At 34.5% G+C, this 22,075-nt stretch overlaps 2 protein-coding genes across 2 annotated transcripts; both read right to left on the reverse strand.

Annotated features, from left to right (window-relative positions):
* Window positions 1-406: 406 nt before the first annotated feature.
* On the reverse strand, window positions 407-4,169 carry CICDH (cytosolic NADP+-dependent isocitrate dehydrogenase). The gene is made up of 14 exons (XM_012977057.2): window positions 3,914-4,169; window positions 3,370-3,413; window positions 3,174-3,283; window positions 2,975-3,090; window positions 2,825-2,878; window positions 2,629-2,730; window positions 2,346-2,437; window positions 2,140-2,243; window positions 1,973-2,041; window positions 1,769-1,884; window positions 1,626-1,660; window positions 1,039-1,181; window positions 826-948; window positions 407-704 (listed from the first exon to the last, which is right to left on the reverse strand). Exons 1-14 carry the CDS (start codon window positions 3,960-3,962, stop codon window positions 623-625), a joined length of 1,239 nt encoding a protein of 412 aa, XP_012832511.1. The 5' UTR covers window positions 3,963-4,169; the 3' UTR covers window positions 407-622.
* A 13,601-nt stretch (window positions 4,170-17,770) lies between these two features.
* LOC105973350 (uncharacterized) lies at window positions 17,771-18,241 on the reverse strand. Its single transcript, XM_088825942.1, has one exon. The coding sequence runs from the start codon at window positions 18,239-18,241 to the stop codon at window positions 17,771-17,773; it is 471 nt and encodes a 156-aa protein (XP_088682068.1).
* Between the last annotated feature and the right edge of the window lie 3,834 nt (window positions 18,242-22,075).

Below are 22,075 nucleotides of genomic sequence, written 5' to 3' on the forward strand. Positions count from 1 at the left end.
ATATTTCGATTTGCATAAAAACCCCACTTGCAATCAATTCATATATATTGCACGCCCCACATGGCCACAAGTACAACAATATCCAACTATAAATGAATCCGACCCGACCCGTAAAATAAATGGGTCACATGTTCAGAGAAAGTGACCCGTACTTACCCAGATACCATAAATGGACAACACAACTAAAAATAACATATATCCAAATCCAAGTTTCAATAAAAAGGCCATTTCAGAACAAATCAAACATCAAAACAGATCAAATGGATTTAATGCAGAGGACCACTCACCACAAATAATTCCAATATGAAAATAATACTGATGAATGAATAAAGTAGGACCGTAAAAATCGACAACCGTAACCTACCGAGAAAAAAAACAAGAAATCAAAATATTTGTAAATCGGATATTGGTCAAGCTTCTTCCAATCATTTAACTCGTAAATACGACGCCGTAACAGATGTCTCTGTGTTTGCAATAAAATCCAAGCCGAATAAAATGGAAGATAAAATTATTTTTAAAAAGTAGAGCAGTTTTTCGAGACGAAAGATCTCCAAAGGCGTAAATAATAAAAGCATTTCATTGGATTATAAAAGAGAAAAAATGTCTTCGAAATCGATTATACTCAGCACGAAAGTCCTGCTTTGAGCTCAACGGCAACCGCATCAATGAACTCTTCAGTGTTGAGATAGTGCTCTCTGGTTAGCCTAATCCAATTAAAAAAAAAGTATTAAAAAACTGATTTACATAAAACGAGACAACTTTTCGATTTTGAAATTTCCAAGTATTCGTTGGAATTTTGAATAAATTCTGTAAATAATTAATTACCTGGATCCATGGATGATGAGAGCAAGATCCTTGGTCATCTTTCCGGATTCCACAACACCAATACAAGCTGCTTCTAGTTTCTCGGTAAATTCCAATAGTTTTGCATTGTCGTCCAACTTTGCCCTAAAATAAATAAATAAATAAAATGATTTTAAATTTATTATTTTTTCCATGAATACAACAAATTTGTAGAAGGTGATAAATTGAGTTTACCTGTGTGCGAGGCCACGAGTCCAAGCAAAGATAGAGGCAATGCTATTTGTACTGGTTTCGCCGCCTTTTTGGTGAACCCTAAAGTGACGAGTAACAGTTCCATGGGCAGCTTCGGCCTCAATTGTCTTGCCATCAGGGCAAACCTGAATTCAACGCAATCCAATATTCTATCAGAATCCTCGTATAATAAATCGTGTTTATTTCGAAAAAGTATTGACAAAATATACTCTGTACAACAAAAATTCATCTTTCAAATTTGCGGTCAACTCTGGGATATTTCGATACAAATTACATAATTGTTTCACGAAAATAATAGAACTCCGAGCGAAGCTTGTCAACATAAATCATTTGATTTAAGTAAAGAATTAATTAGTAAAATAGTATACTCTTTTAAAGAAAACAAACAGATTCCAGAAACAATTCGCTTCATTAAATAAATAAAAGATCCCGATATTCTTTTACATTAAGTTACAAAAATTAAACACACGATTTCTTGAAATTTTATTTTCAAGAAATTTGATACTAAGGTTAAAATCCAATTGGCAACATATATATGTATAGTATCTGTATAAGAGAATCAGACGTACCAAGACAGAGGTCATCAGCCCAAGAGATCCAAACCCTGTGTAAATGTAATTCCAAAATTCACTTTAAATTATTGGAGCAAAATAAAACGAATAAATATTGATAATCGCTGCATATAAATTTTTGAAGAATTATTTTTCCATACCTTGTGCTAAGAAATCACTCTGCACATCACCATCGTAGTTCTTGCAAGCCCATACATAGCCTCCTTCGCTCTTTAGAGCGTACGCAACCATATCATCAATTAGACGGTGCTCGTACCTAAATATAAATAGTACATAGTTAACACTAAAAATAATAAGTGAACAAAAAAAAGCAGTTGCTCATAAAAACCAATTGTGAAACTCACCATATTCCTGCAGCCTCAAACTTCGATTTCCATTTAGCTTCGTAAACTTCTTGGAATATGTCTTTGAATCTTCATTTAAGATATAAATTATACAGACAACATTAAAAGACAGTAATAAAAGATGGAAAAAATTGTACTTCAGTCAAACAAATAAGCTGCTTACATACCTGCCATCATACTTCTTGAGAATTGTGTTCTTTGTGCTAAGATACAACGGCCATTTTTTCTCGTAGGCAGTGTTCATCGAAGCATCGGCAAAAGCATTGATGGACTGTCACAAAAAATATTGCAATCGGAACTATAAATCAACCACCAACAAAAGAATACTGTAATACAAAAACCTTGTATACTAAAAATTCGGCAAAAAATAAACCTCGTCAGTGTTGTACATAGACAAAGCAACCCCACCAGCACCAGTGAAATTGTAGACCTCTAAATCTGTTGTCTCTCCGTTTCCTTCTGGCACTGCATACAATTCAAACACTAATTGTTTAATTTTTGTTTCGATTAATTTTAAATTCTTTTATTTCAAATTCTTCAATCCAAACGAACCCTTAGGCAGAAACAAAGTATATATATATATATATATATATATATATATATACATATATATATATAATATATAAATAAATAAAAATGGATAAAAACAGCCATACCGAAAACCATTTTGAGCTTTCCAGGTCCTTTGATTACTGCATCGGTTGCTTTGTATTGATCTCCAAAGGCATGCCTTCCAATGCAAATCGGCTTCGTCCATCCTAAAATACACCGAAAGAATAAATTAACCACAATTGAATAAATTAATTAAATGGAGATATGAAATCAACAGAATTAGAAGACAACAACTCGTACCTGGAACAAGACGAGGAACATTTTTGCAGAGAATTGGTTCTCTGAAAACCGTACCTATATCGAAATTCGGTTGACTATTATTTATAATGGACCAAAATCATTTACACAATTGGTTGACTAATACAAAAATCAACGGAATCAATAACTCACCATTCAAAATATTTCTGATTGTACCATTTGGACTCTTCCACATATTCTTCAAGTTGAACTCCGTCATACGAGCTTCATCCGGAGTGATCGTCGCACACTTAATCGCCACATTGTATCTTTAATTTTGAACATAATATAAACTTGTTAGATAAATAAATTACGAAAATGCCACTGAAAATTAACATAAATTGACACATACTTGAGAGTAGCTTCAGCACTCTCAACGGTAACTTTATCGTCTGTGGCGTCACGGTGAGGAAGGCCGAGATCGTAGTACTTGATATCCAGCTCCACGAAGGGGAAAATCAACTGAATTCAAAATTCACATTTTTAAAAAAAAATAGTAAATAAATAAATAAATAAATAAAATAATACAAAATGTGAAGCTTATTTACCTTCTCTTTGATAAATGTCCAGATTACCCTTGTCATCTCATCTCCTGAAGAAAAGAAAAAACACAGAGATTTCAATAAAACGAATAATCAATTGTATATAAACACAAGATCAAAACAATAAATAAATCAGACATTTAAGAAATAAATCAAACAAATTGACCCCAAAACACACACACACACACATGAATATATAGATAGAAAGATTAGATCAATTACTCTTACTCAAAATATCTACAAACAGAGTAACAGGCACTACTGCAACAAAAGCTAAAAAGTTGAGATCTTAAAGTATTTTAATTTCTCCTTTACCACAGATAATATTTTTTTATTTATTTTTTCTTATTAGATTAAATCAACATATAAAAACAATTCAAATTATAATTTCTACAGAAATACGATTTGATTATCCATCGCGCACACATACACAAACAGCGGCAAACAAAATCACGATCGATTAAACACCAGATCCATGCAAACCATAGATTGAAACGAAAAACAAAACATATCAATGAAAAAAATAGAAAGAAGGAGATCTGAATCTAACCGTCCATCTCAACGATGGGGTTGGCCACCTTGATCTTTTCAAATGCCATTTCTTTCTCTTTCCTCTTTTTTTTTCGCACAGAGAGATGAACCAGAAGAGAGAGAGAGAGAGAGTATTTAATGGGGGATGTGAAGAAAAATCTCCGTCGTCTGCAGTAACGAAGAGAGTAGGTGAAGTGGGGCTTTTTGAGGTTTGAAAGGGTGAAGTGTCCCACGAAACTAAAATGCTGCTTATATAGACATTTCTTTATGTTTTTTCTCCACCTCTTTTTACCATACTACCCCTCGTGAGCTGTATCACTGATGATTGACTCCTTTTTTATTTTTTATTTTTTATTTTTTATTTTTTTATTTTTTTTATTTTTTTTATTTTTGTTTGGAAGTGCTTTTAATGGGCTAATTAGGGAGAATCCCCTCAAAACACATTCAGGTCGAATCTTTTTTTTTTCACAATTTAGCAATATTCCTTATAATTATCTTAGAGGGCATATTACGACCATTCTCTGAGTTATGAACAATTATGAAGAAAAAATACTTTATGTTTGGATAATTACAGTTACCCTCATTTATGTATTATCTTACGTAAAAACTCTACCATAGGTAAATTTAGGGAGTTAGATCGGTATAATCGACCAAAATTTCGGTACGCCAAATTTTCTTATCGTTTACCGATCTAAATATAAGATTTGGTTCGGTAAATAATCGAATTACATAAATTTTATGTAAAAATATTTAACAGGTGGAGGGTGATTGTGAATTACCCAAAGTGAGGACGTGTTAGAAGATTATGTTGAATTTATCATCATAAAGGTGGACATGTAAGAAAATTCATAGTTGAGGGAAGTTGTAATTATCCAAATATGATGGGGGATTTCGTAATTTGACCATATATCAGGGGAATGGTTGTAATATGCCCAAAAAAATTTCATTTTTTCTCTCAATTAGTTTACCCAGTGTTTTACCTTTAAACCAAACTGGAAATTGAAGTTTCACTTTTTTACTTGCCATTTTACATGAACCAATCAGAGTCCAAATACGTGCAAATTGAACAATTACCAAAACGATTTCATGGTGAGATTTATCCATTAACGTCCATCTCGATGTGGCATCTATAAAATTTGTGATACAAGTTATCCAAATGAAATGTAAACAATGACTTTTCTTTTTGAAATATCCAAATTAGATTTTTCCAAATTTTTCAAAGTGAAGAAACTAGTGATTCGCTGACCTTTTTTTTTTTTCTTGCTGTGATACTTCAAAATTTTCTTTCAACTTTATTTGGTGATTCATGGTGCAATATTGCAATTTGTATATTAAAATAAATTAAGATTTATATATGTTTTGTATTATGGGCTATGGTAAGTATTTCATTTATTATTTCTCACCTAAAAAAATATCTAGTTCCTGTATTAGTTTTGATGTTTATCATTTAGAGGTTTAAATTTTACGGTCTTTGAAAAATGGTGCCTACAAATAAAAGAGAATGGGTGTCTAGTGCAATTGGAATCATTATAGGTATTTTTAAAATATTATAATTTATCATATGAGTAATTTTAGTTTTATGATTTTAAGAAAGTGGGTGTTTTTTATTTATGAAAATTTGTCTAAGTTTCTGAAAGTTTTTAAAATGTTAAAACTCATTTAATTTCCAAAATTTCCATAGTTTTTGGAATTGGAATAAATTTATAGATTCTGAAAATTTTGGAATTGTAATTAGACAAAGAATTCTGATAAGATTATTTTCAATTTGTTCGATTCGACTTCCACACCCCTAATTGTGAGTAAAGTTTGCAATAATTGCTTCTTCTCAAAAGTTTTGGGTGCTTACACATGTATTTAACAATCTAACTTAAAGCATTTATAAGTGTATCAATACCACATAGTACAAGAAGGCAAACTGTATTTTGCCCTTGTATAACATAATAACTCATTCATAAATTATGTAAACTTTGTTCTAACTTTTATCCTACTTAGTGGGCTTTATCGAATTATATTCTTGCATATTTGTACATAAGTTAGATATATGTATACATGTGATTGTGTGGAATCCATATGAAAATAGCTGGTTGAAATTCACCAAGTTCAGCATAAAATAAAAGATTTTGTAGAACTTACGTCTGGTGAAATGATGCATGTTGTCTACACATATCTACATGTATGTGTGGATAATGTTATTTATATAAATTTACGAAAATTACATAGTATATTTCACCAGGTGTAGAATCTCATAAACCAAAAATAGACGACGATCTGATGCTTTATTTTCTTTGTGTGGCAGACCACCTACCGCATTCATTTTCTTCCAATCTTAAAATTGCATGAATGCATTTATTTGTATAGGTCCAATTAGAAGCAGTTGAAATGCGGTGCTACACTTAAAAGAAGTATGTTTGGAAATGTTCCGGACATAAATTATGAGCTTTTTCAGATTAGGGATGATTACGGGTTCGTTCTGAGATGGTTTGTCTAAATTCAAAGCTTAATACGCGAAAAAAATATAAAATTCAGATCCGTTACAACTCGTTTTAGCCTAGACCCTCATTCACACCGCCCGGATCTAATTCGAATTAAACGGTTCTGATCCACTAGACCCGTTAACATTTAACAAAAAGTTGAACATTCTTTAACTTTCATTAATATTTTGCTTGTATATTTTAACAAAAGAATCTCAAAATTAAAATGCAATATTTTTCAAGTGATATAAAACGAATAATAAACTTATCTAATTAATTATAGTTTTAACTTCTACAATAAATAATGTACAAAATGCAGGACCGCTAGCGATGGTCGACAAGTAATAGTTATGACTTGCGAAAAATTAGATTAAAAAATTGAAAAATGAAGAAAAGGGTAAATAAAAATAGACACGATCAAAATTGAATTTTTGATATATATATATATATATATATATATATATATTAATTGTTAAACATAATATATTTATACGGTTCGGTTTCAATAAGACCGGTAATCCAACCTAAAATTATTGGGTTCTAGAAACTAAAATTCATTATCTGACTCATAGCCATTTAATTTATCCAAACCTGGTCCAAACGGGTCAGTTCGGGATCTTAGACCCGACAAACCTTAAATATCTGTCTTATTAATTGAATTGGATTTTCCCAATATTTGAAAAGGGTCATTGTCGATTGTTCTGTCAGAACAAGTTGTTTGATTTTCTCGACTCTTTACAATGTGTTTTATAACCCACAAAATCTTCATCTGCTGGCTGTGGCGGCCCTACCCCGTCGCTCCCACCTTACAAAATCCACACCCTTCTCTAGGGGTGCAAGTTAAACGGAATTTCCAATTTTAATAATAATAATAATAATAATAATAATAATAATAATAATAATAATAATAATAATAATAATAATAATAATAATAATAATAATAATAATAATAATAATAATAATAATAATAATAATAATAATAATAATAATAATAATAATAATAATAATAATAATAATAATAATAATAATAATAATAATAATAATAATAATATTGTTTACAACCCTATGTCCAATGCATACTTTGGATTAAGGAACTTCAACTCCAAAAAAATATGTCAATATATTCTCAAGTCCTTAATTTGAAGATGACTGAACCAAGTATTCTTCATCTTCATATGTGTCAATAATTTTCTGCTTATGATTAATTATTTTTTGATTAGCCACAATTATTTATTGCATAAAAAATGATTATATAATGGAATCAAACTAAAATAGACTTAAAAAAAATTATTGAAAACCATGCATACCAAAACTTGAGAGTTGAAGCGTTGTAATATCCTTAGGGCTCGTATGGTTAGCTATATCGAATAAGTTTAGATTAGATGAGATTGAATTAATTCTCTACTGAATAATTAATTATTTACTTAGCATAACGTTCGGTTTGTAAGATTAGATCTTGTATTAAATATGTTAAATTCTAGTATTACATGTGATTTGTCTATAAAACCTTTTATTTAATAAAATTAACATGTAGTTTGAAGGATAAAATAGTCTTTTTTAGTCGCCCCATATTAAATTAATCTCACGTGCGAGGGGTACTAATTTAATGAAATAGTAGCATTTAATAGCGGACTTTGATTTTAGTAGCGGATTTGAAAAAATGTGAATCCTGCCAACCGAACATATTACGAGCCCCTAGTATTTAGTTAGTAGAACCTTATAACTATAACCAAACGAGCCCTTAAGCTACAAAGATAAATACTTCAGATGCAAACATATATGGATTGGTTAATACATATATAATGTGCTTTAATAGATTACACTATTTCATAAAACTTGTTTATAAATTTATATTTTTATAGTAGTTTTTACTAGTTTTATGAAATATAAGTACATTAATAGTTATTTTTGTTTAATACATAATGTGCTTTATTTTCCGATAAGATTAATATTTAACTAAATTATTTATATAATGAATTAAAATGAGAAACATATAACTTTTATTAATAAAAAGTCGATTGGTCGGTATTACTGACTAATCGACTTTCAAGATTATTTCAACCAATGAAACTGTCTGGTTGTCTGGTTTTACTGGATCAATTGATGATTAATTATTACTTATTAGGGGCTTTTTGAAAGAAAGAAAAAAATCATTATTTGCATCAAAAGGCGAAATCTCTCGCTTTCAGGGCCCCATCCCTTGGCCCAACAGGTATTTGATGAAGGGATGTAGACCTCCATTACTTCTTTTGATGGGGAGAGACCCAAAATATTTTACTTCATTTGAGAAAAACTCACACCCATTTCTAGCCATAATCATTGGGTCACGCGCCCACATCGTCACTGCAACATGCTGGTCATTAGCCGTTTTTTCCTTTTTCTTTTTTTGTTTTTTTTTTGTTTTTTTTTTGTATCAGTTTTATTAATCAACTATGAAGCATAGTCGATTAAGGAAAATCTTAAAAAAAATTCTTTTCGTTTTTTAATTTTCTTTTCTCTATCAGGTATATTATTCGCCTGTGAAGCATAGTCGATTAAGAATCTGACTACTAAAAATAACAAATCACAACTAAAAAAAATGCAAAATCAACTATATTTTACAAAATCGAAAAATATGCAAACATTATGGAGTAATTGATTCATACAATTGGAATCAATAAGCAAAAAAAAATCTAAAGAAAAAAAATGGAGTCGATTAAGCCTTAATCGACTATTGAACATAGTCGATTGACTATTTGACGTAGTCGATTAAGCCTACGCGAATTTCTCTGTCCGCGCCATCGTCCGTTTAATATACCCAAAAATCCTAGATATGTCACCCATCGTCACCATGCCGTCACCATACCGCACCATCACATCCCCAACCATTAACATCGTTTACCTCGCCACGTCCCCTCCAACATCGACCGTCTCCCCGCCAAATCAGCACATCTGAGTGTAATTAGTATTGTTAGAATTATTCCGTGCAAATTAATTATATATTTGTGTCCGATGAATTCCAGATTCAGTTTTAAATACCGTTTTACTGTTTTACGAAGAGTTTCAACAGTTAATGAAACAGTAATAAAAAGACACAAATTTTAAAGTGGTTCGGATACAATTGTACCCTACATCCACGGGGACCTGCAAATGAAATTTACTAATCTTTAGTTTTACGAATACAATAATAGGACTTAATCGAAATGCAAAGACTCCCTCTTTGTCGACCCCGTTCTTGTATACTACGCTGAATTATCAATCTTCACTTTGCAGCACGTCCTTGTTCTGCACGGTTGAAATTCCTTCAACGCTGAGTCCCTCAGTCGGCGGATCGACCTCCTCCCGAGATCTTCTGAGTTCTCCTCCCGAAGAACCGATCTTCTTTTCGGTGAAAGAAACAAATCCTTTTTCTGTATTTTTCTTCTCGAATTAAGATCGAAAGGTCTGGAGCAGCAACGTAAGAGCAAAAAATAAATTTTCTCTCAAAAATAAAAGGGACAGCCTTCACACACGTTGATGCTCTTCTTTTTATATTTCCTTAGTTGAATAGTAGAGCCCTACACAAGATTAGAGCCCATTAGATTAGTTTTAATCTCACGTAAGGAAAAAAAAAAAAGAATTGTGTAACAAGGAAAGTCTTTGTCAAGAAAATTCCTTGTTAACAAAACACTTAGGCAATTAAATAAATTAATGACAAAATAAGAGTTTAAAGAACTAAGGAAACTTCCCTAGTTTTTATACACGTTTTTCACAAACGTGCTGAAAAACCGAAATTAGAATCCTCTCGTATTCTAACAATCTCCCCCTTTGTCATCCATTTATTATAATCAAGTCCTCCCCCTTAATCAAATACCTGTCAAAACATTAAACTGCATAATAGAGTAACTGTTAGAACAGTTCAAACAAAAACATCAGTCAAAAGGAGAACAGAGTTAAGCCTATCAGACTATTACATGCCATTGTTCAGAAAATAACTCCAACAATAAAACAAAAAAAAAATTAGTCCAGAATATCCTCAGCATCAACGAACAGCTCCCCTTCATCATCCGTATCAGCCTCAGCTGTTGCATCATCAACTGTTGGAGCAGTTGGAACAACAGTTGGATTAGTAGATCCAGCAGCAGCAGCAACTCCCCCTGTACGAGATACCTCCTGATGTGATGCTTCGTTGCCAACTCCCCTGAAAAATCTCCCCCTTTCTGAGCAAGGGCAATAAAATAGTCGAGTTTTTTCTTCAGTTCTGCTGTACGAGCTACCACAGCCTCATATTCAGACGAGAGGTGGGAGATAAAATCCGACAGTAAAGGAGCGGTAGCGGAAGGAGCACCCTGGCAACCGGAAGAAGGAGATGGACGGCACGGCAAGTCATCCACGCGGGGCACACGGCGAGAATCGGACTGAGGGTCCACTATCTTCGAAGAGACAGAGAGAGGAAGTGGGAGAGACGGAACTGCGTGCTTCCGATTTCTGACGTAGCCTTGGTCACTCATCAAACGGTAGATCAATGAAGGAAACGGGAGAGAGTAGGCGGTAGACTGAGAGTCGGCTTCGGCCACGATCTCTTCAAAAATAAATTGCGCGAGATCACATGGGATTCCACTGCCAATGTAGTACAGTAGAAGTCCCCTTCTTCGAGTCAGAGTACCGTGGTAAGCAGTGGGGAACCAATTTGTAGTTCCAATACCAAATAAGAGACGGTACTTCATGGTAAGATCAGTCGTCTTGAGAGGCCATGTGCTCAGCTTGCCTCCAGTAAGCGTGGATATCAAGTCAGAGTCAGCAACTGTCGGAGCCACAGTTCCAACTGTTGACAGATCAAAGAGAGATGCAATACGAGTAGGATTGAACTCGTAGACTCGATTAAAAACATAAACCCGTTCGTAAAAACGACTTCGACTATCAGAGACTCCACTAGTTAGGTTGGCATAAAAATCATGAACCACTTGACTTTCAAAGTGAGATATTCGAGTCACAGTGGCAAAAATACCAGCACGACGGAGTAAATCAGAAATACCAAAATCATCAAACGAGGGACCTAAGGGACGTTCGGAGACAAGAGCTCGTTGACTTACCAGACGCCACCGGATTTGATGCGCTCGGATAAAGAAGCGAGAATTGAAAGCATCGACAGCAGAGATAGGCACCACAGTAGCTGGTGCAGAGTTATCAGCGGTGGTGGGAGTAACGGACGGCGAGGCAGAGTAAGTAGTGTGGCGAAGAGAGCGACGGGGTGGCGGTGGTGTGGGGGCAGGGCCCTTGCCTTTGTTGACCGACGAGGATGGCGGCGGTGGGGGTGAGGCCGGTGCGGTTGGTGACTGTGGCGGCGATGGCGGTTCAACTGGTGGTGGAGACGATTGAGAAACCGGCGGGTGTGGCAGCGGAGGAGAAGGTGGAGAATAGGTGAATGGTGACGGTGGCGTCACTGGCGGCGACGACGGTGGAGAAACCCTAGGAGCCAAAACAACTGGCAGATTGCCAAAATTTTCAGCGGAGGCGGCCGTGAGAAGGAGTGGGGGCTCCCAAAAGGCGAGAGGCACGGCATCCGGCGGCTCCCCGAATGCAGATCGGTGACCAGAACGGCGAGGCGGCACTGAAGTCGCTGGCGATGTGGTCGCTGGTCGAGAGGGTCGTCGTTTGGACGAAGAAGACGATCCACCGGTGCATTTTCGTTTCCCCATAACTGTGCTCTTGATTTCCTTTGATTTGAGTGCAAATTTGGGGGTTTGCTGCAAAGGGAGAAGAGGAAGCAACAGAGCAGTAGGGAAGAAAAATTGAAAGAAAACGTGAAGGGGCAGAATACATGGATGACTGTTGTTCTTCTCATGGGTATTTTAGCAATTTAGGAAGAGTATAGTGAAAAATTGCAAATATTATTCTGCCAACAATGAGTTTAATTAATGAAAACTAAATTCAGATATAGCAACTCTCAACCTTCACATATGAAGCCCAACACAGTTCAAGAAAACTTCGAGAAGAAAAAAAATGCTCAGAAAAGTGGGTTACTCTGGAAAAATTGATTACCGCCAAAACTACGAACCCACCCCGTTTTTTTTTTTTTTTTTTTTTTTTTTTTTTTTTATCTTTTTTTTTTTATCTAATGCCTAACATGAAGAATTGAATTACTAGGACGAAAAAAAATAAGCGTGAATGAACAAAAAAAAATAAGCGTGAATGAACAAAAAAAAATATGAGTGAGTAAAACGAGTGAATAAGATACTATTAGGACTATCAAACCCATGGGGTTTATCTTCAATTTTAACAAAAAACAAGCTCCAAAAGACAAACTAACGAGACTAACAATAAATTTAGTACCCTCAAATCAAGCACAAAAACGCTCTTATTAGGTAGCATACACACCCTACTAATGGTAGCTTTTTCATGAAGGGCTGAGCAATTTAAATAGCGAGATAGTTGTGGTCGTGCAATGTGTAGTCCCCTGGGCTTTCTAATTGAGTCGTGTAGTGAGTGTTCGGTCATGTGTTTTACCGGCTCGACTAAAAAAGGCTTCGAACTATTCACTGACCGTATAAAAAGTTTACAATGGTCGTGCAATGTGTAGTCCCATGGGCTTTCTAATTGAGCCCTGTAGCGAGCTTTCGGCCACGTGATTTACTGACTCAACTCAAAAAGGCTTCGAACTATTCACAGACCAATTGATTATATATAGTTAAACAAAAATTCAAGAGTAGCTTTCACTCATTTGGAGAGGCAGCTTTTCCTTATGAAAGTGTTAAACCATGACGAGATTGTGCAGAGTAGTAAATAAGCTAAAGTCTCTATAGCTATCATTCGGGGATTGATGAAGTTTTACCTCACAAAGTTCGAAAGTACAGATAGTATCCAATACACAAGAGTTTTCATCACATGCAGTATGACTAATGCATAACCTAGATGAATAAAATGCAGTATGTGTGATGTGTCCCAAAAAACTTAAAAGTTGGAAGTCTGGACACAGACTGTTGCAACAGTTTATGCAACTGCACAGGTCAAACAATACAGATTCCAATCGAATTTCGCAAGGAATCGAACCTATGTGCATCTAGGGGTTTAGTAAAGATGTCAGCAAGTTGTTTTTCTGTTGTGACATACTCTAATGAGACAGTTCCTTCCTCTACCAGATTTCTAATGAAATGGTAATGGATTTCAATATGCTTAGTTCGAGAGTGCTGTACTGGATTCTTGGAAATATTAATCGCACTCATATTGTCACAATAAATATGCAATAAATCTTGACTAATACCATAATCACATACCATTTGTTTCATCCATAAGAGTTGGGCACAACAACTACCTGCGGCGATATATTCCGATTCGGCAGTGGAAAGCGAGATACTATTCTATTTTTTGCTGTACCAGGACACGAGATTGTTCCCAAGATAGAAGCATCCTCCAGTTGTGCTTTTTCGATCATCTGCATCACCTGCCCAATCAGCATCGCTAAAGCCTGCAAGTGTTGTGTTAGTATCCATAGAATACCAAATACCGAAATCAATTGTTCCACTTACGTAGCGAATGATTCTTTTGACAACACTTAGGTGGCATTCCTTGGGATTTGATTGATACCTGGCACAAACTCAAACACTATAGCTTATATCTGGTCGATTAGAAGTAAGATACAAAAGACTACCTATCATGCTTCAATATAGTGTGGGATCTACAGAGGTTGCATCCAACTGTCGCGACAGTTTGTCGTTCGTTCCCATAGGAGTTCTAACAGTTTTTGCAGATTCCAAACCAAAACGTTTGACAAGGTTTTTTGCATACTTGGATTGAGTTATGACAATTCCATCACTCATTTGTTTAACTTGAAGACCTAAAAAATACGTGAGTTCCCCAACCATGCTCATTTCAAATTCACTAGACATTTGTTTAACAAATTCTTCAATTTTTGTTTGAGAGGTAGATCCAAAAACGATATCGTCAACATAAATTTGAGCAATCAGGATGTCTCCCTTTGATTTTTTTAAAGAAAAGTGTTCGATTAACGCTACTCCTAGTGTATTTCTTGTGCGATAAAAATTCTGTAAGACGCTCATACCAAGCTCGAGGCGCTTGTTTGAGACCATACAGGGCTTTGTTTAATTTGAAAACATGTTTGGGATAATGTGGATCTTGAAATCCTTTGGGTTGTTCAACATAAACTTCTTCTTTTAAAATACCAATTAAGAAGGCGCTTTTGACATCCATTTGAAAAAGTTTGATTTTTAGAAAACAAGCAATGGCTAGGAGTAATCGAACAGATTCTAGTCTAGCAACAGGAGCAAAAGTTTCATCGAAGTCAATGCCTTCGATTTGACTATAGCCTTGAGCAACTAATCTAGCTTTGTTACGAACGATATTTCCATGTTCATCAGACTTATTTTTAAAGACCCATTTTGTACCTATTATATTGACATTGTCAGGCCTAGGAACCAAGACCCAAACGTCATTTCTAACGAATTGTTCCAGTTCCTCATGCACGGCTTGAATCCAATATTCATCTTATAAGGCTTCTTTGACGTTTTTGGGTTCTATAGTCGAAGTGAAACAAACATACCTTGCCATTTCCTTGTAGTTCACCTTGGGTTTACCTCTGGTTTGAATTCCTTGTTCTACCGACCAATGACTTGATCCACTGGATGATTCTTCTTGACTCTTTTTTAGGGTTCCTTGTGAGTTTGATCATCCAATTCGAGAGGGCTGACTTCAGCTTCATCTCCTGTTTCAGAATTAACGTCACTTTCTTCTAAAATGGTAGAGGCTACATCAACTGTTGGAACTGTTGGTGTGACACTGGAGCTGTTGTCTGATTCCTTTGTTGGTTCCTCTTCCAGTGGTCCTGCATTATTGTTAAAATCATCAAATTGAACATATGCAGATTCCATCACATATTTTGTTCTAAGATTGAATATTCTATACGCATGGCTATTTCGAGAGTAGCCTAAGAATATTCCTTGATCACTTCTAGCATCGAATTTCCCAAGCTGTTCTCTGTCATTCAAAATATAACAAGTACAACCAAAAGTACGAAGATAGTTGAGTTGAGGTTTTTTACCTTTCCAAATTTCGTAGGGAGTTTTAGTGGTACCTGGTCGAAGATAGACTCGATTTATAATATGACATGCAGTATTAACTGCTTCAGCCCAAAAACGAGGAGCGATCTCCTTTGCGTTCATCATGACCCTGGCCATTTCTTGCAGAGTGCGATTTTTGCGTTCAACCACTCCATTTTGTTGAGGTGTTTTAGGTGCGGAGAATTCATGAGATATTCCATATTTTTCACAAAAGTTAGTAAATAAAGAATTTTCAAATTCTCTCCCATGATCGCTCATAATTCTCACAATGTCACGCTGTTTCTCAACACTCACCTTTTTGCATAATTTTTTAAACACATCAAAAGAATCGGATTTTTCCCTAATAAATTCTACCCAAGTAAATCTTGAAAAATCATCTACACACACAAATATGTACCGTTTTCCACCTATACTTTCTACTTGCATTGGTCCCATAAGGTCCATGTGTAGGAGTTCTAGGTTTCCACTGGTTCTCACATTAGCTAAAGCCCTGTGTGAACTTTTGATTTGTTTACCCATTTTGCAATCACCACATATTCTTCCTACTTCTTTAGTGAGTTTGGGCAGACCTCTAACATACTCACTGCTGGAAATTTTTATGAGATTATCAAAGTTCAGATGTCCTAACCTTTTGTGCCAAAGCACTGTAGAGTCTGACAGACTGTTAAAACAGTTCATACCAGTAGATACAAGAATATAGCAGTTGTCAGATGATCGAGTTCCTTGAATAACACAATTCTCGTCTTTGTCTAAGACTCGACATGCGAATTTGTTGAATCTGACTTCAAGATCTTGATCACATAACTGGCTGATGCTTATCAGATTTGACGTGAGTCCTTCTACAAGTAGTACATTCTTCAGGTTTGGCAGATTCTCATGATTTAGCGATCCTTTCCCTAGCACTTCACCATTTTTTCCGTTTCCAAAGGTAACAGCTCCACCGGTGATTTGTTGATAGTTTTTCAGAAGTTCTTTAGCGCCGGGCATATGTCGTGAACAACCACTGTCAAAATACCAATCATTAGCAGTACTTGCTTTTAAAGAAATAATGGTAGATAAACATTTAAACGTGGACTTTTCAACCCAATTTTTTTGCTGAGGCCTATTTGAGATATCAATTTTATTTTTGGTTTTTTGAGAGGGTGCAGGAAAGTGATCAGCCCTAGCAGAGTATAGAGAACGAGCCACTAGTTTTTTCACAAGCTTCAAGTATTTGAAACATCTAGGGCGTATGTGACCTGGATTTTGACAGAAAAAACAAATGGGAATAAACCTTTTCTTCGAATGGAGCGTCGTTGCTTCAACAGTTGCAACTGTTTGTGCGACAGAAGTTTGTTTAACAAAGTTGATTTTTCTGTTTTGATCTTCTTTTTGTTTTAGATCAACTTTGGGCAGCTGACTTGCTCCTATGCCAAGACGATTATAGTTCGGCTTATGGTTATTTAGAAGTTCATCTAAATTACCTTTACCCATGTTCAATTTTGCAATTACTTCTTGAGTTTGAGTAAGTTTAGCCTGCAACTGATTTTTCTCTTGATCACTAGATAGGACCCTTTCCTCAAGAGTAGAGATTCTTACCTTTAATGTCTTGTTCTCCTCTATAAGCACAAACTTCTCCTTTTCAAGGAAGTCATTTGTCTTAACAACGTCAAGCCATTTTTGATACATTTTCTCATATACCTCATTTACTTCCTCCAAGGTTGGTTCTTCCTCATCACTGCTGCTGTCCAGATCCTCTGCAAAAAAAGAATTTGTGTTTAGATTTTTGTCATTATCAGAACACACATTTTCATACCTGGATTCTGTTTCACAGTCTGTTGCAACAGTTGTTTCTGAGCTGTTCAGAGGAACCTTGCTGCTGAATGCTACAAAATTAGTGACTTGATCGTTGTTTCCTTGGTCATCATCAGAGTCTTCTTCATCACTCCAAACAGTAGTAAGTGACATTCTTTTCTTTTTCTTCAAGGTGTTTGCGCATTCTGATTGAATGTGACCAAAGCCTTCGCACTCTCGGCATTGTATTCTTCTCGGTTTTGACTCCTCTGGGTTATCTTGATTTGAATTTCTCCTGAGATTTTGAAAATTCACAGGTTTCCCTGCGTTGGAAGGATTTCCCCTTTTTCCGATTTTTTTGAGAAATTTCCCAAAGTTTTTCGATAACAGTGCCAAGGATTCTTCAACCGTCTGCTCATCTTCTTGAGTTGGAGAACTCTGGGATATTCCATATGACGCTTCTGCTTGAAAGGCTATCTTCTTATCTCTAGGCTTTTCACGATGATTTTCACCATGATTGAGTTCTTGAGCTAGAAGTTTTCCCATGAGTCCGTCTAGTTTGAGCGTGTCAACATCTCTGACTTCTTCAATCGCAGCAATTCAGTAAGCAAATCTTTCGGGTAATGAGCGCATTGCTTTTCTCACTAATTTGCTTTCTGAGTAAGGTTCACCGAGTGCGTATGATTCGTTGGAGATATCGCATAGTTTAGCATGGAAGTCAGTGATCGTCTCAATTTCCTCCATCTTTAAACTTTTAAATTTGGTGGCCAGCATCTGTAACTTGGATGTCCTTACAGTTGACGTTTCTTCGTATGTAACTTGAAGGATTTCCCAAGCTCTTTTTGCGGATTCACATGATGCTATGAGTTTGAATTGGTTATCATCCACACCACTAAAGATCGCGTTTAGGGCCCTTGAGTTGTAGTTTTCGAGTAGTATCTCTCCATCACTCCAATCTGCTTCTGGTTTGAATACTTCCACTTTATCTTCCCCTTTGATCATGGGAGGTGTCCAACCGGTTATGATGGCGCGCCATGCTCTTTCATCTATGGATTTGGTAAACATCTTCATTTTTTATTTCCAGTATGAGTAGTTGGAGCCGATTAGGAGAGGTGGACGAGTAGTTGAAGCTCCTTCTCGTTGGGTATTCATATGTGCACAAAATAAAAGTAATTAGTTCCCAAAATCTCGCTAGATGTATTTAGTGACAGGCTCTTGATGCCAATTGTTAGAATTATTTCGTGCAAATTAATTATATATTTGTGTCCGATGAATTCCAGATTCAGTTTTAAATACCGTTTTACTGTTTTACGAAGAGTTGCAAAAGTTAATGAAACAGTAATAAAAAGACACAAATTTTAAAGTGGTTCGGATACAATTGTACCCTACATCCACGAGGACCTGCAAATGAAATTTACTAATCTTTAGTTTTACGAATACAATAATATGACTTAATCGAAATGCAAAGACTCCCTCTTTGTCGACGCCGTTCTTGTATACTACGCTGAATTATCAATCTTCACTTTGCAGCACGTCCTTGTTCCGCACGATTGAAATTCCTTCAACGCTGAGTCCCTCAGTCGGCGGATCGACCTCCTCCCGAGATCTTCTGAGTTCTCCTCCCGAAGAACCGATCTTCTTTTCGGTGAAAGAAGCAAATCCTTTTTCTGTATTTTTCTTCTCGAATTAAGATCGAAAGGTCTGAAGCAGCAACGTAAGAGCAGAAAATAATTTTTCTCTCAAAAATAAAAGGGACAGCCTTCACACACGTTGATGCTCTTCTTTTTATATTTCCTTAGTTGAATAGTAGAGCCCTACACAAGATTATAGCCCATTAGGTTAGTTTTAATCTCACGTAAGGAAAAAAAAGAATTGTGTAACAAGGAAAGTCTTTGTCAAGAAAATTCCTTGTTAACAAAACACTTAGGCAATTACATAAATTAGTGACAGAATAAGAGTTTAAAGAACTAAGGAAACTTCCCTAGTTTTTATACACGTTTTTCACAAACGTGCTGAAAAACCGAAATTAGAATCCTCTTGAATTCTAACAAGTATTGTTGTCCATATATGAAAACTACATATAGAAAAACAAAAAGAGCAATTGCAGTTGTTAGCACAACTACATACATAATAAAGACTAATACAAATATCTCAAATAAAAATAACAATAATCATAATATACCAATAATAATAATAAACTAAATCTACTCTATTACCAGCTAAGAACAGATCTATCAATAGACATAATACACAATTACACACCAAAGCAGCAGTCAAAATTGAGTAGATCTTACCAAAAATAGTATTGACTGGATTCATGGCAGCATGGTTCTTAAATACTCTAAATTCGCCACCATACCTACCGTCGCTAATGCATATCAGATTGGAGGCGGCACGGCGGAGAAGGGAAGAGGAGGCGGAGCTACAACGGAGTAAATTACTCCTCGGGTGGCGTTGGATTGTAGGTGGAGCGACAGAGGAGGAATGATGAGACGGAACGACGAAAGAGGGATCAGGGCGGAGCGACATAATGAAGATTGAGAAAGAGGAGAAGGTGCAAACGTAATGAAAAGTAAAGAAAAAGACAACGTGTGATAAAAGAAAAGTGGCTAGAGTTAGATATCACTAGTACTTCACCCGTGCGTTGCACGGTTATTTATCATAAAAATAAATATTTAATTTTAAAAAGTTCTCGAAATAGTAAAATCAATGGTTGATGTGCAATTCAAAGTAAAAAAAATTATTCCGTGTAAGTAACGAATTAAGCCAACATAGGTAAAAAAAACTAAATACCAAAGGTTTAATTTCCATATACAAAAGGCGAATACATCGTTACCCTTACCGTTACCATTTCCATTACTATTACCATTACGATTATCAACAACAATACCAATATCAATACCAAGACCATTACCATTACCATTACCGGTACTCAATACTAATACAAATACTGAGATCAATACCAATACTAATACCAATCATTACCATTACCACTACCATTACCATTAGCGTTACCATTACCATTATCATTTCTAATACTGATAGTAATATAGTAATACTAACACTAATCTAATAATAATACTATAACTATTAGTAATCCTAATGCTAATCCTAATCATAATGCTACGCTAATACTAATTTCCTTACACTAATGCTAATGTGAACCATAATCCTAATCCTAATACTAATGTTAATCTTAATCCTTATACCAATTCTAATTATAATCATAATTCTAATAATAACACGAATCATAATTCTAATCCTTATAGAAATGCAAATATGCTAATACTAATTTTAATATTATTGCTTATGCTAATTCTAATCCTAATTATAATGGTAGTACTAATAATTAAATTAATATGCTAATGATAACGCTAATGCTAATCACAATACTAAACTAATACTTATACGCCAATGCTAATGCTAATCCTAATATACTAATGCTAACGCCAATCGTAATTCTAATTCTACTACTATTGCTAGTACTAATGTTAATCCTAAACATAATCCTAATATTGATGCTACTAATCATAGTACTAATGCTAATGCTAATGCTAATCATAATCCTAATTCTAATTATAATCCTACACATAATCATAATGTTAAATCCTAATGCTAATGCAAATTCTAATTCTAATCCTAATGGTAATGTTAATTCTAATTCTAATATTAATCATAATCCTAATCCTAATCATAATCCTAATCATAATCTTAATCATAATCATAATCCAAATCCTAGTGGAAATAATCATAATACTAATACTAATACTAATGTTAATATTAATATGTTAATCATAATCCTAACAGAAATGTTGATTTGTTAATGATAATGCTAATCCGAATACTATCTTAATGCTAATCTTAATCCTAATCATAATCCTAATCACAATATTAATACTAATCTTAATCCTAACGTTAATACTAATGCTAATTTTAATCTTCATCATAACGTTAATGCTAATCCCAGTACTAATTATAATCCCAATATGTATCTTAATCATTATCATAATCTTAATATTAATACTAATAATAACCATTATCCTAATCTTAATTCTTAACACTACTATATGCTAGTGGTAATACTAATATGCTAATGTCAATGCTAATACTAATCTTGATATACTAAACTCATATGGTGATGCTAGTGTCAATCTTAATCCTTATTTTACTATAAATCAGAATCCTAATCTTATTCCCAAACACAATCCTAATTATAATCTTAATCTTAATAATGATCAAGTTCCTGATCCTGATCCTAATGTTGATCCTAATCCTGATCCTAATCAGAATCATAATCATAATCTCAATGGTAATCCTAATCATAATTCTAATATAAATGTAATCCTGATATTAATACTAATTATAAATGTTAATCCTATTATTTATACTAATCTTAATCCTAATACGAATTCCAATACTAATCTTAATCCTAATCACGATCTAAGTATTATTCCTAATCATAATCGTAATACTAATATTAATGCTAATACATTGATGGTAATTTAATGTTCATCCTTATATGCTAATGTTTATTATAAGTTTATAACTATAATATGCTAATGCTAATACTAATATATCCTTATGACATTGCTAATACAAATCCTAATATGCTAATGTTTATACTAATATGCGAGTGCTAATAGTAAAATGATAATGCTAATACTAATGCTCATCATAAAAGGCTAATGCCAATGCTAATCATAGTCCTAATCACGATCATAATCCTAATATGAATTCTGATCATAATTATAATTGTAATCCTGATCCTAATCATGATATTGATCCTAATTTTAATCATTATCTCGATCATAATCTTGATCGTAATCTTAATGTTGATCTTAATACTAATACAGTAATACTAATACTACTACGAATGTGCTAATTGTAATTTAATGTTAATCCTCA

The sequence above is a fragment of the Erythranthe guttata genome, chromosome 11, assembly GCF_056151865.1.
Source record: "Erythranthe guttata isolate IM_541 chromosome 11, IM_541, whole genome shotgun sequence".
Taxonomy (NCBI): Eukaryota; Viridiplantae; Streptophyta; class Magnoliopsida; order Lamiales; family Phrymaceae; genus Erythranthe; species Erythranthe guttata.

Excerpts from the sequence above, each read along its gene's own strand:
- CICDH (XM_012977057.2), bottom strand. The coding sequence starts at position 3,962 with ATGGCATTTGAAAAGATCAAGGTGGCCAACCCCATCGTTGAGATGGAC. Across the intron at positions 3,091-3,173 it reads AGTGCTGAAGCTACTCTCAA|ATACAATGTGGCGATTAAGT; the intron begins GTATGTGTCAAT and ends TCAAAATTAAAG. Across the intron at positions 1,885-1,972 it reads TTTGAGGCTGCAGGAATATG|GTACGAGCACCGTCTAATTG; the intron begins GTGAGTTTCACA and ends ATTTATATTTAG.
- LOC105973350 (XM_088825942.1), bottom strand. The coding sequence starts at position 18,241 with ATGAAGATGTTTACCAAATCCATAGATGAAAGAGCATGGCGCGCCATC.